Raw genomic sequence first — 12,166 nt, forward strand, 5'->3', positions numbered from 1 at the left:
ATGAGTATTCCAAATAAAGGATTATGACTGTAATTATTGAAACTAAAGGCTATCCATTACAATCTGATACAAACATAAAGGACGAAAAATTTAATTTACCCTTGTATATATATTAAGACCCATTTATATCCTTGCATCTAACTTCCAACATGAACATCTATGCTATAAAAAATGTTCATGGGTGCGACAATGAAAACCCTTATCAGTCAAAAGACAAGTGGTGAAGATAAATGTTGCAAAATCATGTAATGCAGTAATGTAAAATACCCTAATCTATGTGTGGTGGTTAAAAGAACATATATCTTGCACATAAATTTTATAACTACCTTAACTTAGATTCAGATAAAAAAACTTAAGTAAAAACCTTGACTAATTTTGAATTTTGTAACTAAATGCTAAATCCTATAAGGTAACAACCACAAGTTATTAAAAAATCAAATTAAATATTAAATGAAATATATTATTATTATTTTTTTTTTTTGAATAGCCAACGGAACTTGTATTATAACCTCAAACCGAAACATAGAAACCAGCCAGAAGCTGGATAATACAACCAAGAGAAAGAGAGAAAAAAACGAACATAAACAGAAGGGTAATGGACCGAAAAAAACAAAAATGTATTACAAGTTTAAATTAAAATCCCACCATTCCTGACGCGAGATCGCCCGATGTTTTGTTCTATGCTTCACACCTTGAAAAGAGGCCTCTTTTATCTCTTCCACTATCGTCTGAACTGCACCTTGTCTACCGGAAAAAAACCTTTTCGTTTCTTGATTTCCATAGTGACCACAGTGTCTGTATTGCTACAGCATGAATAAGCTTCCTGATGATCCGACATCTTTGAACTTCGAGTAATTCAGCAAGCATATCCTTGAGGTTCAGTTCCGGGTTCACCACTGGAATTCTTAACCATGACGAGATCATTTCCCAAACCCTTTTAGCGAAGTTGCATTCAATTAGTATATGATGAGCCGATTCATCTGCCGCACCACATGTTTTACATGTCACATTTGGGAGGTTCATACCTCTGTTCCGTAATGCTAACAGCGACGGAATTTTCTCGTCTACCGCTCTCCAAACAAAAGTAGTACACTTGCTTTGCACCCAATTATTCCAACAGAACGTATTGGATGACGCATTCAGGTCCAAATTTTGTCCAAGAGTTTGTTTAGCATTTTTTACGCTGAACTCTTGATTCTCAAAATTCCATAGATACCCACCATTTGCTTGACTGTAACTTTCTTTCACAGTAGCCATTTTCTTTGTAGAGATCTGGAATAAAAGAGGAAATTGATCTTTTAGTGGTGCATCCCTACCCAGGTATCCATCCAGAATAGAGCTTTGTCTCCTTTCCCAACTTTGCACCTCAGATTAGTTGTGATATTGATGTTGCTTTTCATAAAATCTTTGTCTATGTCACCAATACTCTTCCATACTCCTGGCAATGACTTTTTGAACGGAAATGATTGAGCTTTCCTGTTGTTTGTGTGAATAGATTTTACTATTCTTACCCATAAATTAATTCTCTGGTTCCATCTTCAATCTCCACCACCATTTTAATAGGAGTGCCAGATTCGTGTCTTTGATGTTGCCAATTCCAAGCCCGCCGAAATCTTTAGCCGCCACGATCTTTTCCCATTTAACCCATCTAAGTTTGTTATTTACGCTGTTACCCCCCTCCATAAAAATTTTCTTCTTATACCTTCCAATATTTTAATAACCCCCTCCGGACACTTGTAGAGTGATAGGTAATAATTCAGTACACAACCAAGAACCGCTTTTATGAGGACAACTCTCCCTGCAAAAGATAAGGTTTTTGCCTTCCAACTTGTTAATCTCTTGTTGAACATATCTATAACTTCCTTCCAGTTCGCTACTTTATTCATGCTAACTCCCACTTTTAAGCCGAGATATATAAAAGGAAACTTGTCGGCCTTACAGTTAAAAATTGCTGCTATATTTTGAACTTCGCCTTCGTTTATTCCTACCCCAAATATCTGACTTTTACGTGGATTGACTTTGAGACCTGATAGAAGATTAAAAATGCGGAGGATCCTTATGAGATTCTTCACATTATTCCTTTCCCATTCTCCTATGCATATAGAATCGTCTGCATATAACATATGGGTTATATAGGGGCCATTTCTGGGCATTTTTATTCCGGAGAAAACGTTACATTGTTTGGCTCTCTCCATCAACACATGTAGACCTTCCATAGCCACTATAAAGAGGAAAGGTGATAAAGGGTCGCCTTGCCTTAAACCTCTCTTATAAAAGAATTCACCCGTTGGTGACCCGTTCACTAAGATCAAACCCCTTCCTGCGAATAAAATTCCCATCACCCAATTTCTCCATTTAGCTGGGAAGCCCATATATGTAAGTATAGAAATTAGGAACTTCCAATTTAGCATATCGTATGCCTTCTCAATATCTGCCTTGAACACGAACAATTTCTTGCCAGACCTCTTCGCCCACCCCACCACTTCGTTTATTATTAACGGTCCGTCTATTATGTTTCTATCTGATAAGAAAGCCGACTGTACATTTGAAACTACACTCTTCAAGACCCCTTTTCATTCTATTAGCCAGGACTTTTGAGATTATCTTGTTCACAACCCCAACTAAAGAAATTGGTCTAAAATGCGATAGGGTTATAGGGTCAAATACCTTTGGTATGAGAGCGATGAACGAGGCGCTACATGATGGATGTATCGATCCATGTATGAAAAACTGTTGCATGACTTCCATAATTAATCCTTTCAGCTCCTCCCAGTAGGTTTTAATCAACTTAAAAGTGATTCCGTCCGGGTCTGGGGATTTATTTATGCCGCAATTCCAAATCGCATTCTTAACTTCTTCCAAAGAAAATGGAGTAATTAGGTTGTCCGCTTCAACCGAGCTCAGCTTTATGAACCCATCGGAGCCAATTCTCGGTCTAGAACTCACCGGTTCCTTAAACTTGGTATGAAAGGCCGACAAAAATTGATTCTTAATTGCCACCGGATCCGTAACCCACTCCCCTTCTATCCAAAGCCCGTTTATCTTGTTCCTGGCAATGTGATTGTTCACTATTGTGTGGAAGTATGCTGTATTTTCGTCTCCTAGTTCTAACCATCTAGACCTCGCCTTTTGTTGCATATCAGCAGCTGTTTTATCATTCCATTCTTTGACCTTTCTCTTACTTTTTCCCCAAGTAGACACCTCGGATTCTGCTAGCTGTCTATTTTCTACCAGATCATCTAACAGTTTAAGTGAATTTCGAGCTTCATTTAGATCCCTTTCCTCTTCGTCCTTTTTGTTCTTATGCCACATCTTGATCTCTTCTTTTATTGCCTTGAGTTTATCTGCCAGTACCTCATCTTTGAATCTCGAATAACAAATTTTGCTCAATCCCCTTCTTATAACCTCATCAAAACCTTCCATGCAGAACCAACTGTTGAAAAGTCTGAAAGGAGACGGCCCGAAGCTATTATTAACCATTGTTAATACTAAGGGGCTGTGGTCCAAAATGTCTCTGTTAAGGGCTATAAGAGATGCATTTGGCCATTTCCCCATAAAATCCTCGCAAACCAATACCCGATCGATCTTGCTGAGATTTTTACCATCGCCCGACAAGAAAGTATATTTCATTCCCCCTATGTTGTATTCCATAAAACCCCCACTACTGATAAAGCTGTTAAAACTCATTGCTCCACTTATATCAAAATGTGAATTAAATCTTTCCTCTGGGCATCTTACCTCATTAAAGTCACCCAGCATGATCCATTTGCCATTAATCAAGTTCTTCGCTGCTAGCAGTTCATCCCACATCCTTCTTCTATTTGACTTCAGTGTTGAGCCATATATGTTAACTATGACTAAATCCTCTTCCTCACCAGTGATACGACCTTTCAGGATGATAAAATTCTTATTTTTGATTTCCAATTCCTTCTTAAACATGCAGGGATTCCACAACGACAACAATCCACCTGATCTACCATCTGCATCTACTTTGGAGAATTCGGAACCAGTATTATCCTAGAACTTTCTTATCTTATTCAAGGGTAAATCCCTAAATTGTGTCTCCTGAATTGCTAAAAACGACAAATTATATTTAACGAGAATACCTCTAACTTTTGCAGCTTTACCCGCCCCTCCTGCACCTTTGATGTTAAGGGTCCCAAAATTCATTGGATCCTAGCATCCACCTGGTCTTCTTCAATTACTTTCTTCAATAGTGCTTCCTTACCGGTCAATTCAATACCAGTCTTTAGCCCAATGTCTAAAGTCGCTTCAACTTCACTCTTTTTTTGTCTCCTTCGGAATCTCCGATACTTCTTCTGTTGTCATTTCAGTCTCCAGATTTGTTCCAATATTGTCTTCTACCTCCCATTCCGAATCATAATCGTCTTCTATACCATCGTCGGCTATCTCGAAACTATTTATCTCTTCCTCTGTTAACCTAATTTTTCCTTTTTGCCTCCTTCTGTTCGTTCTACCCTTTTTAAATAGCGTCCTTCTTTTTGGTCGAGGTCTAGAGTCATCGGATAAGTCAATATTTAAGTCGAGTTGTTTGTTCTTACCAACCTTTGAATGTGGTTTCAGACAATTGGTCCGGGCCTCAGAAAGGCTGGTCCTTTTTCTTTTTTTATGGGTTAAGTTTGAAGGCCCAATATTGTGATCCACTACTGAACCGTTTGGTATTCTCTCTCCAAAAATTGGGGACCCAGACTTTTCTGTTGACTTATTTTCCCCACCTGTCTTCTCGACTTCTACATTTGTCGGCGCATTTAATTCAGTTTCCTCTTCCCCCAAAAATTCATCTCCTGCCTTTTCGTGTTCCTCTCCTAACTCTTCGTTTTCTACCAGCGAGTTCAGTGACCGTTCATTTTCCGGTACCGGGGTTGTCGTTTCTACCGTCGCCATTTTTTCCGGCTGGGTGTTCTCCTCTGTGATGATTGGTATGGCCTGATCCTCTTGTTCACTTGTCATATTTACTTCGTCAACCGATTCATTTATGAAATCCGGGAGCCACTGTTGGTGAACTTCCGAAACCCAGACCTCATACTCCAAATTTTTCCATCTGATCTTAAATTTCTCGTTTATCTCGGCACCATGGTTAACAACAATTCCGATCATATCCTCATTAAAGCATAGGTCTCTTTTATCTGCATTGGATTTCTTGATTATCTTCCCAAATTTTTCGCCAATGACGTCAAAAACTTCTTTTATCCAGAGCTGTAGTGGAATCCCTCTAATTCTTAACCATGCAAACAGGGGCGGACCTGTAGTGTAAACGGGCGTGGCCCGGGCTACGGCTCAAGTTTTTACCAGTAGTGTAAAAAAAATTTTTTTTGATTTTTATACATAGGACACCCCTGAACAAGTACGAGGACACCTCTAAAATATTTTGGGATACCCCTGAGTTGAAGGTCTAGTTCCGCCACTGCATGCAAATCTTTCGTAGGGAATATATTCACCATTCCAGGTTTTTAGAGTCTTGAACCAAGAATTCCATAGATCCATATCTTTCTTCATAGTTCCTTCCATCTCTTCTGTTGAATCAAATATAATTAATAACTGCATGCCCCCTAAATATCTTACCTGAGAATCTTTCAAACTTAGCTTTTTCTTCATGTTGTTACGTCCCTAAGAGCTTCACAGCTTATGATTTCTCCGATCACTGCTTTACCTCTCCATAGTTTATAGGCTTGGGATTCGTTTGTAAAGTTCAAGCACCTATCCTCCTCTTGCTGTGTTTATCTCCCAGCTACCACGTCTGCCCATGATCCTTTGATATTCTTGTACGCATTATTTGTTGCCACCGGAACGCCACTTGTATTGTCTTGTCTTACATCCTTTCTCCTCCACATTGTTTCCTTTTTCCTATCCTTTTTTACTATCTTGACGAATCTAGCCACGTTGACTCTAATCTTCCAGCCATAAAAAGACATCTGATTTAAGGCCTTTGTCATCCTCTCCACATCCTTTATCTTTATGAACATTATAAAACCAAAGCGGCTCCCCCTTTTATCCAGTTTTTTCGCAATATAGGCATCCACTACATGCCCATAGTTCATGCATTCAATCCAAAGTTCGCTGTCGGAGATATGTGGGTGTATATTCGAGGCATAAAAAGTTATAGCTTTCTCTTTTATCTGCTCCTCATCATACTTCTTATTCTTTTCATTATCGGTCCGACTATCAGAATTTTCAATTTCGCCCTCCTCTCTCTCCATAGCTGAATCGCCGGTTTTTAAGAGGTTAATAGGATTCGTATCAGTCTAGCTAAACTATACTCAGATAGCCGCGACCAATAACAGACCTACTAAGCAATCAAAACCTTTGATTCTACAGTAGAAGTCGAACAGTCAGCGAATGGAGAGTACCAGAAAAGAAGATTAGGAAGGAAGGATAAGATCGGGATTCACAGAAAGACTGAGAATCAGAGGCAGCCAACAACACAAATCCGCTTAACCTGTTCTCCGTCGAGCCGATACCGGGAAACCCCAGGGTCAGCGAATGGGAGGCAACAGAAAATAGAACGAGTGATGGTGGGTGGATCGATTATGCCTTACCCCCTAAGCAACTTTAATCTACTCTCGTGGAGCCGGCTGGTCGGAAGTTAAAATTTTTTCTCACCGGAAATCGCCCTCTCTCTCAAATGAAATATATTATTGATAAATCAAATTTACCTTTGAGGAGCGCCTTCTTCATGCACAGCTTTAACATTAAGATGTTAATTATTGTAAGATTGTCAGTTGATCGATCGTAGACTTTTTTTTACATTATTATTATTACCTTTCTTCTTTTTCCTTTTGCATTGTTAAATACCATTTACTTAATTTTTTAATAGACCCAACACAACAGATTATGTACTGGGCCTTCACTAAAGTTTCAAAAAGGCCCAATACATCCAAAAGTCATGTTCAGTAGGTTGTCTTCTTCGTTTGTCACAGTTCTCTTCTAGCAATGCGGCACATTCCATCGGAAAATCCGAGTTTTTATCTCAGATTCACCCTTCTCTTCTCATCTGCCTTAGATGTTGGGCTTTAAATAGGGGTAACATAATTTTTTTATAGGGTAGCGAAATCGAAAAAACGTCAAATTTTTATTTTCATTACACTACTGACGAAACGCTAAGGGGTAGCGGGGGCTACCCCTCCCAATATGGTAAGTCCGCCCCTGAATTTATAATCAAACTAGAAAAGTAATTCTCTATTTTTATGAGATACTATTGGAAAATAATTAAGTATTTGAAAGGTAATTAACTTCAATTTTGTTGATGAAACTAGAATAAAAGAAAGAATTAATGATAAATAATTGTGACTATTTCCTTTTCTTAATGACCGTAAGTTGCAATGTAAAATACAGACACAGTTACGAAATTGTATTTTATTCACATTATGGTATACATTTCTTCTTTTATTTCTAAAATTTTATTATAAAGAGGTTGATATATTAAAGAGAAAGTTTCGAGAGAAAAAACACAGAAACTACCGTAAGTTGCATGTAAATACAGTTGTAAAATTGTATTTTACTCAGATTATGGTATACATTTCTTCTTTTATTTCTAAAATTTTATAATAAAGAGGTTGATGTATTAAAGAGAAAGTTTCAAGAAAAATAAAGAGGTTGATATATTAAAGAGAGTTTCGAGAAAAAGAACACAGAAACTAACATGTGTTGGAGAAAAGAAAACATGAAGGAGTCTAGAAAAAGTAAAGTAAGTCATCCACCATCGAACCACCTTTCTATTCTGTTAATTTAATAAGTGTTTTTCAATTTGACAAGTCTTACCCGTTAAATAATACTTTCTTCTTAAATGTTGTTTTATATAATAGATAATATATTTCATTATTTCTACCAAATAATACATAACTTAAAGTATTACATATATAATATACATAGCTTATGGTATAACATCATCAATACCACCATCCTCAGATAATGAATACATCTTAAATAATATTCAAGCAATTACGAAATCATCAAATACCACCATCCTCAGAAAATACATACATCTTAAATATTATTCAGGCAAATGGTGAATAACTGAATAATAACACCGTTATCAAATTCAAACGTATGGAATCAGTCAGATTTTTTTCTGTGAAAAAGACAAACTTTTTCAAAATAATGAGTTTTGTTTTTTTTTTCCAGGCAAATGGTGAATAAATGAATAATAACACCGATATCAAATTCTAACCTATGGAAGAAAAACCTCTTTAAAATAATGAGTTTTGTTTTTTTCTTTCAAATGGTTGTTGGTAGTAAAAATATTTAGAGTTAAGTGTAATTTATGTTGTTATGGTTTGTCCACTTTTGTCATTTTAAACCAAATTTCAAAATTGTATCATTTTTCTCCCTTACATTCTCGAAATGTGTCATTTCAGTCTAAAAAATCTAGAATAAAATGTCATTTTCATCCCTGAGCTAATTAAGTTTTTTTAACCGGAGTTAGTTTTTAAGACTGAAATAACACGTTTCCAGAGATGTCAGGAAGGAAAATGGTACAATTTTGAAATTTGTTCTGAAATGTCAAAAGTGAACAAACAACATGGACGTAAAAAGACACTCAACTCAAATATTTACTTAATAAAATGGATGTTTGAAAAATATTTACCAAAACAAACATGATTTTTCTCTCCGTATAAAAATATGATCAGCGATGAATCTTATGAACAACAAAACGAAGGAATGATTAATATTAAGTGAGATCAGAAATGGAAAACAAAAAATTCCAAAATTTTATGGAGCAAATCGGTTTCATTATGGATAGTTAGTTATTGAAGATAATTTCCTAAAATAAAAATAGATTGTGAAATTACATAATTGTCATTCTAGTTAAATCCTTCAATATCATGTGTTGCAATCTAATTGCTTCCTAGACCTTCTAGGAAAAATCCATTTTCTACCCAACTCCTCCTCTAATATAATTAATATGAATATACTTAATATACATTAATAAAACACTAAAAAATATGTTAATAAAAACAGAAAAAATAAAACAAAAACAGAAGTAATTGACACGGTCAGCCACTAAATTTGACCAATAAAATTCAAACAAATAACTTGAATTCCAATTACAAAATTTGACAAAGTAGTTAAACTACAACTCTTTTGTCAATCTATAAAATAATATTAAAACCATCATATTCTCATTTCAATGCTATTACTCTAATCCAAGCTCCATCAAGTTTTATTTTTGCAACATCATGTTGATGGTAACCAAAAAACCGAATCTATTTTTCATCGTAATCATCCTAAACATATTCGTCCTTTCAGTGTCTCAAGATATCACTTGCAATGACAACGCGAATTTCACCTTAAACGGCACGTACCAAAGTAATCTTGATAATGCTTTGTCGTCCTTGACATCTGATACCAGCATCAGTTACGGGTTCTACAGCCAGTCTGTTGGTCAAGCCCCCGATCAAGCCAACGTGATCGGGCTATGTAGAGGCGACGTTGAGCCAGCCGATTGTCGGAGGTGCATAAATGAAGCTAGTGCAAGAATACGAGATACTTGCCCAAACCAAAAGGGTGCAATTGGTTGGGTTGGTAACTGTATGTTAAGGTACTCTAATGTGACCATTTTGGGAACTGATCCAGACACTCGCGTTGCACGGATCTCGTCTAACCCTAATAACGCGTCCAACGTGGACCAGTTTAACCAAGGACTCAACAGGCTGTTGAATCAACTTAGAAACGATGCTTCAAGTGGCGGATCTCTTCGTAAATACGCAGCTAACAGCACGGATGGACCGGGGTTTACGACCATTTACGGGTACATGCAGTGCACACCGGATTTATCAGAAATTCAGTGTTATAATTGCTTGGATAGTGCAGTTAGGTTTATTCCAGAAGGTCGACGTGGAGCAAGCATTTACTATCCTAGTTGCATTTTTAGATATGAAGATTACAGATTTCTTAATGCTACGGTGGATCTTGCACCACCATCGCCACCACCAACACAGTCATCTCCACCACCACCACCTCCACTGTCACCTTCAGGTAAACATCTGCTAGATACACTTGACTTGTACCATGCTATAAGAATCTGTATAACTTTACTAATATTTTGTGAGATTTTCAGGCAGCAGTAGTAACACTGCAGTTATTGTAGTCATCGTCGTAGTTGCAAGCCTAAGTCTTGTGATATTTGTGGTGATTTTCGTTTGTGTCTTCATGAGAAGAAAAGGAAAGCAGGAAGCACGACCACAGGAGAATTTAGGTGTGTATTCTTTGTTTGGTTTATCTTACTTTCTTGATACAAATTCATCTTTTCGAGTTCTTACTATTCATGACGATGATTTTAGTTTATGAGGGGGGAGACACCAACGAAATTAGTACAGCTGAATCGTTGCAATATAGCTTCGGTATAATTAAAGCAGCAACAAATGATTTCTCAGAGAACAATAAGCTCGGTCAAGGTGGCTTTGGTTTGGTTTATAAGGTAAACAAGACGCTAGGAAATTAGTTATCATATGTGAAACGGTTTTATTAAGGATTACGGAGACCAATAACATCTTTGGACCTAAAATTTTCAGGGTAAGTTACAAGACGGACAAGAAATAGCTGTGAAGAGGTTGTCTAGGGATTCGGGGCAAGGGGAACAAGAATTTAAGAATGAGGTTTTGTTACTTGCGAGGCTGCAACATCGAAACTTGGTTCGGCTTCTAGGATTTAGCCTAGAAGGGTCCGAACGACTTTTGATGTATGAGTTTGTACAAAATGCAAGTCTAGATAAATTTATATTCGGTAAGTTAACTCTCCATAAAAGTATTCTATAGAAAGAATAATGAGGAATTGTATAAATATTCTTTCGATAATATGCTAATTGTTGATGTTAAATGTTTAGATCCAACAAAGCGTGTGGTTCTTGATTGGGAAAGAAGATACAAAATTTTAGGAGGTGTTGCGAAGGGCCTTTTGTATCTACACGAGGATTCACGACTAAAGATAATTCATCGAGACCTAAAAGCTAGTAACATTTTGTTGGATTCCCAAATGATTCCGAAAATCGCAGATTTTGGTATGGCAAGGTTGTTCACACCCGAAGAAACCCAAGCTAACACTAGTCGAATCGTTGGAACATAGTAAGTCTCCCTACAAAAAAATGGATATTTTGCCTTTCGTAATCTTGTGAGTTATTCTATAGCAATGTCGTACCATGTGCAGTAATTGACAAGTATTTTTTTGGTACTAGTGGATACATGGCACCTGAGTACGCAATGCACGGTCAGTTTTCAGTAAAATCAGACGTGTTCAGTTTTGGTGTATTGGTACTTGAAATTGTAACTGGGCAGAAGAACCACACTTTCCAGAACGGGGTGGTGATTGAAGATCTTCTTAGTCATGTAAATTTTTTTATTTACTTTATGTTCCAATATATAATTTTGAGTTTACAACTTTACATTGAATTCCCATATTGCAATTCCTTGTTTCTAGGCATGGAAAAGCTGGAGAGATGGGACAGCCTCAAGTTTAATTGATCCTGTATTGAGAGACGGATCCAATTCTCTACGTGATATGATTCGATGCATCCATATTGGTCTATTATGTGTTCAAGAAGATTTAAATGAGAGACCAACTATGGCCTCAGTTGTTCTCATGCTTGGTAGCTTATCTCTAACCCTCCCGGTCCCTTCAGAGCCTGCCTTTTTTGTGCACACGAACACGAACACGAATCCTGAAAAACCCTTGTTCGAAGAGTACACTTCAAGTACTAGTCATCCTAATCAGTTGAAAAGTAAATCAAGATCTTCACAACGGTCTGTAGCAAGTGATATTTCTAGGAACGACCTACACTCTCGATAGATGAATTGTTATGGTTATTCTTTGGGATCGAAGTCATATTTAATATTTGCTATTGAGACAATTATTCATGTTTTGAACTGTGGGTTGTATCTTTAATTTATGTATATATGTTTGGAATGCATCATTTTAGGCGTGGCATTTCCTATAACTTTTATTCATCCCTGTTAGGGGAGGAGGGGTGGTTCACTAGTGATAGTTTCTATCACTCACAAGCACCAATCAAGTTCCGACATGTCATCAACCATTTTTCCATCACTCACAACCTTTTTTGGTGGCAATGGTCATCACTCACCACCACACTCAACAATTTCCCCCCAACCAACAATTCCACTCACAAAATCTGGCCATCACGGCGTTAATTTTT

General features: G+C 37.0%; 2 protein-coding genes across 2 annotated transcripts; one reads left to right on the forward strand and one right to left on the reverse strand.

Annotated features, from left to right (window-relative positions):
• Positions 1–744: 744 nt before the first annotated feature.
• Positions 745–1,257, reverse strand: LOC110913354. The gene has a single exon (XM_022158190.1). It carries the CDS (start codon positions 1,255–1,257, stop codon positions 745–747), a length of 513 nt encoding a protein of 170 aa, XP_022013882.1.
• Positions 1,258–9,128: 7,871 nt separating this feature from the next.
• LOC110910878 (cysteine-rich receptor-like protein kinase 15) lies at positions 9,129–11,933 on the forward strand. Its single transcript, XM_022155458.2, has 7 exons — positions 9,129–9,996; positions 10,079–10,216; positions 10,302–10,438; positions 10,533–10,743; positions 10,844–11,081; positions 11,192–11,342; positions 11,434–11,933. Exons 1-7 carry the CDS (start codon positions 9,198–9,200, stop codon positions 11,800–11,802), a joined length of 2,043 nt encoding a protein of 680 aa, XP_022011150.2. The 5' UTR covers positions 9,129–9,197; the 3' UTR covers positions 11,803–11,933.
• Positions 11,934–12,166: the final 233 nt, after the last annotated feature.

The sequence above is a fragment of the Helianthus annuus genome, chromosome 15 (genome assembly GCF_002127325.2).
Source record: "Helianthus annuus cultivar XRQ/B chromosome 15, HanXRQr2.0-SUNRISE, whole genome shotgun sequence".
Classification (NCBI taxonomy): domain Eukaryota; kingdom Viridiplantae; phylum Streptophyta; class Magnoliopsida; order Asterales; family Asteraceae; genus Helianthus; species Helianthus annuus.

Coding starts and splice junctions, on each gene's coding strand:
- LOC110913354 (XM_022158190.1), bottom strand. CDS start 1,257: ATGGCTACTGTGAAAGAAAGTTACAGTCAAGCAAATGGTGGGTATCTA.
- LOC110910878 (XM_022155458.2), top strand. CDS start 9,198: ATGTTGATGGTAACCAAAAAACCGAATCTATTTTTCATCGTAATCATC. Junction 9,997..10,078: donor ACCTCCACTGTCACCTTCAG/GTAAACATCTGC, acceptor TGAGATTTTCAG/GCAGCAGTAGTAACACTGCA. Junction 11,343..11,433: donor TTGAAGATCTTCTTAGTCAT/GTAAATTTTTTT, acceptor CCTTGTTTCTAG/GCATGGAAAAGCTGGAGAGA.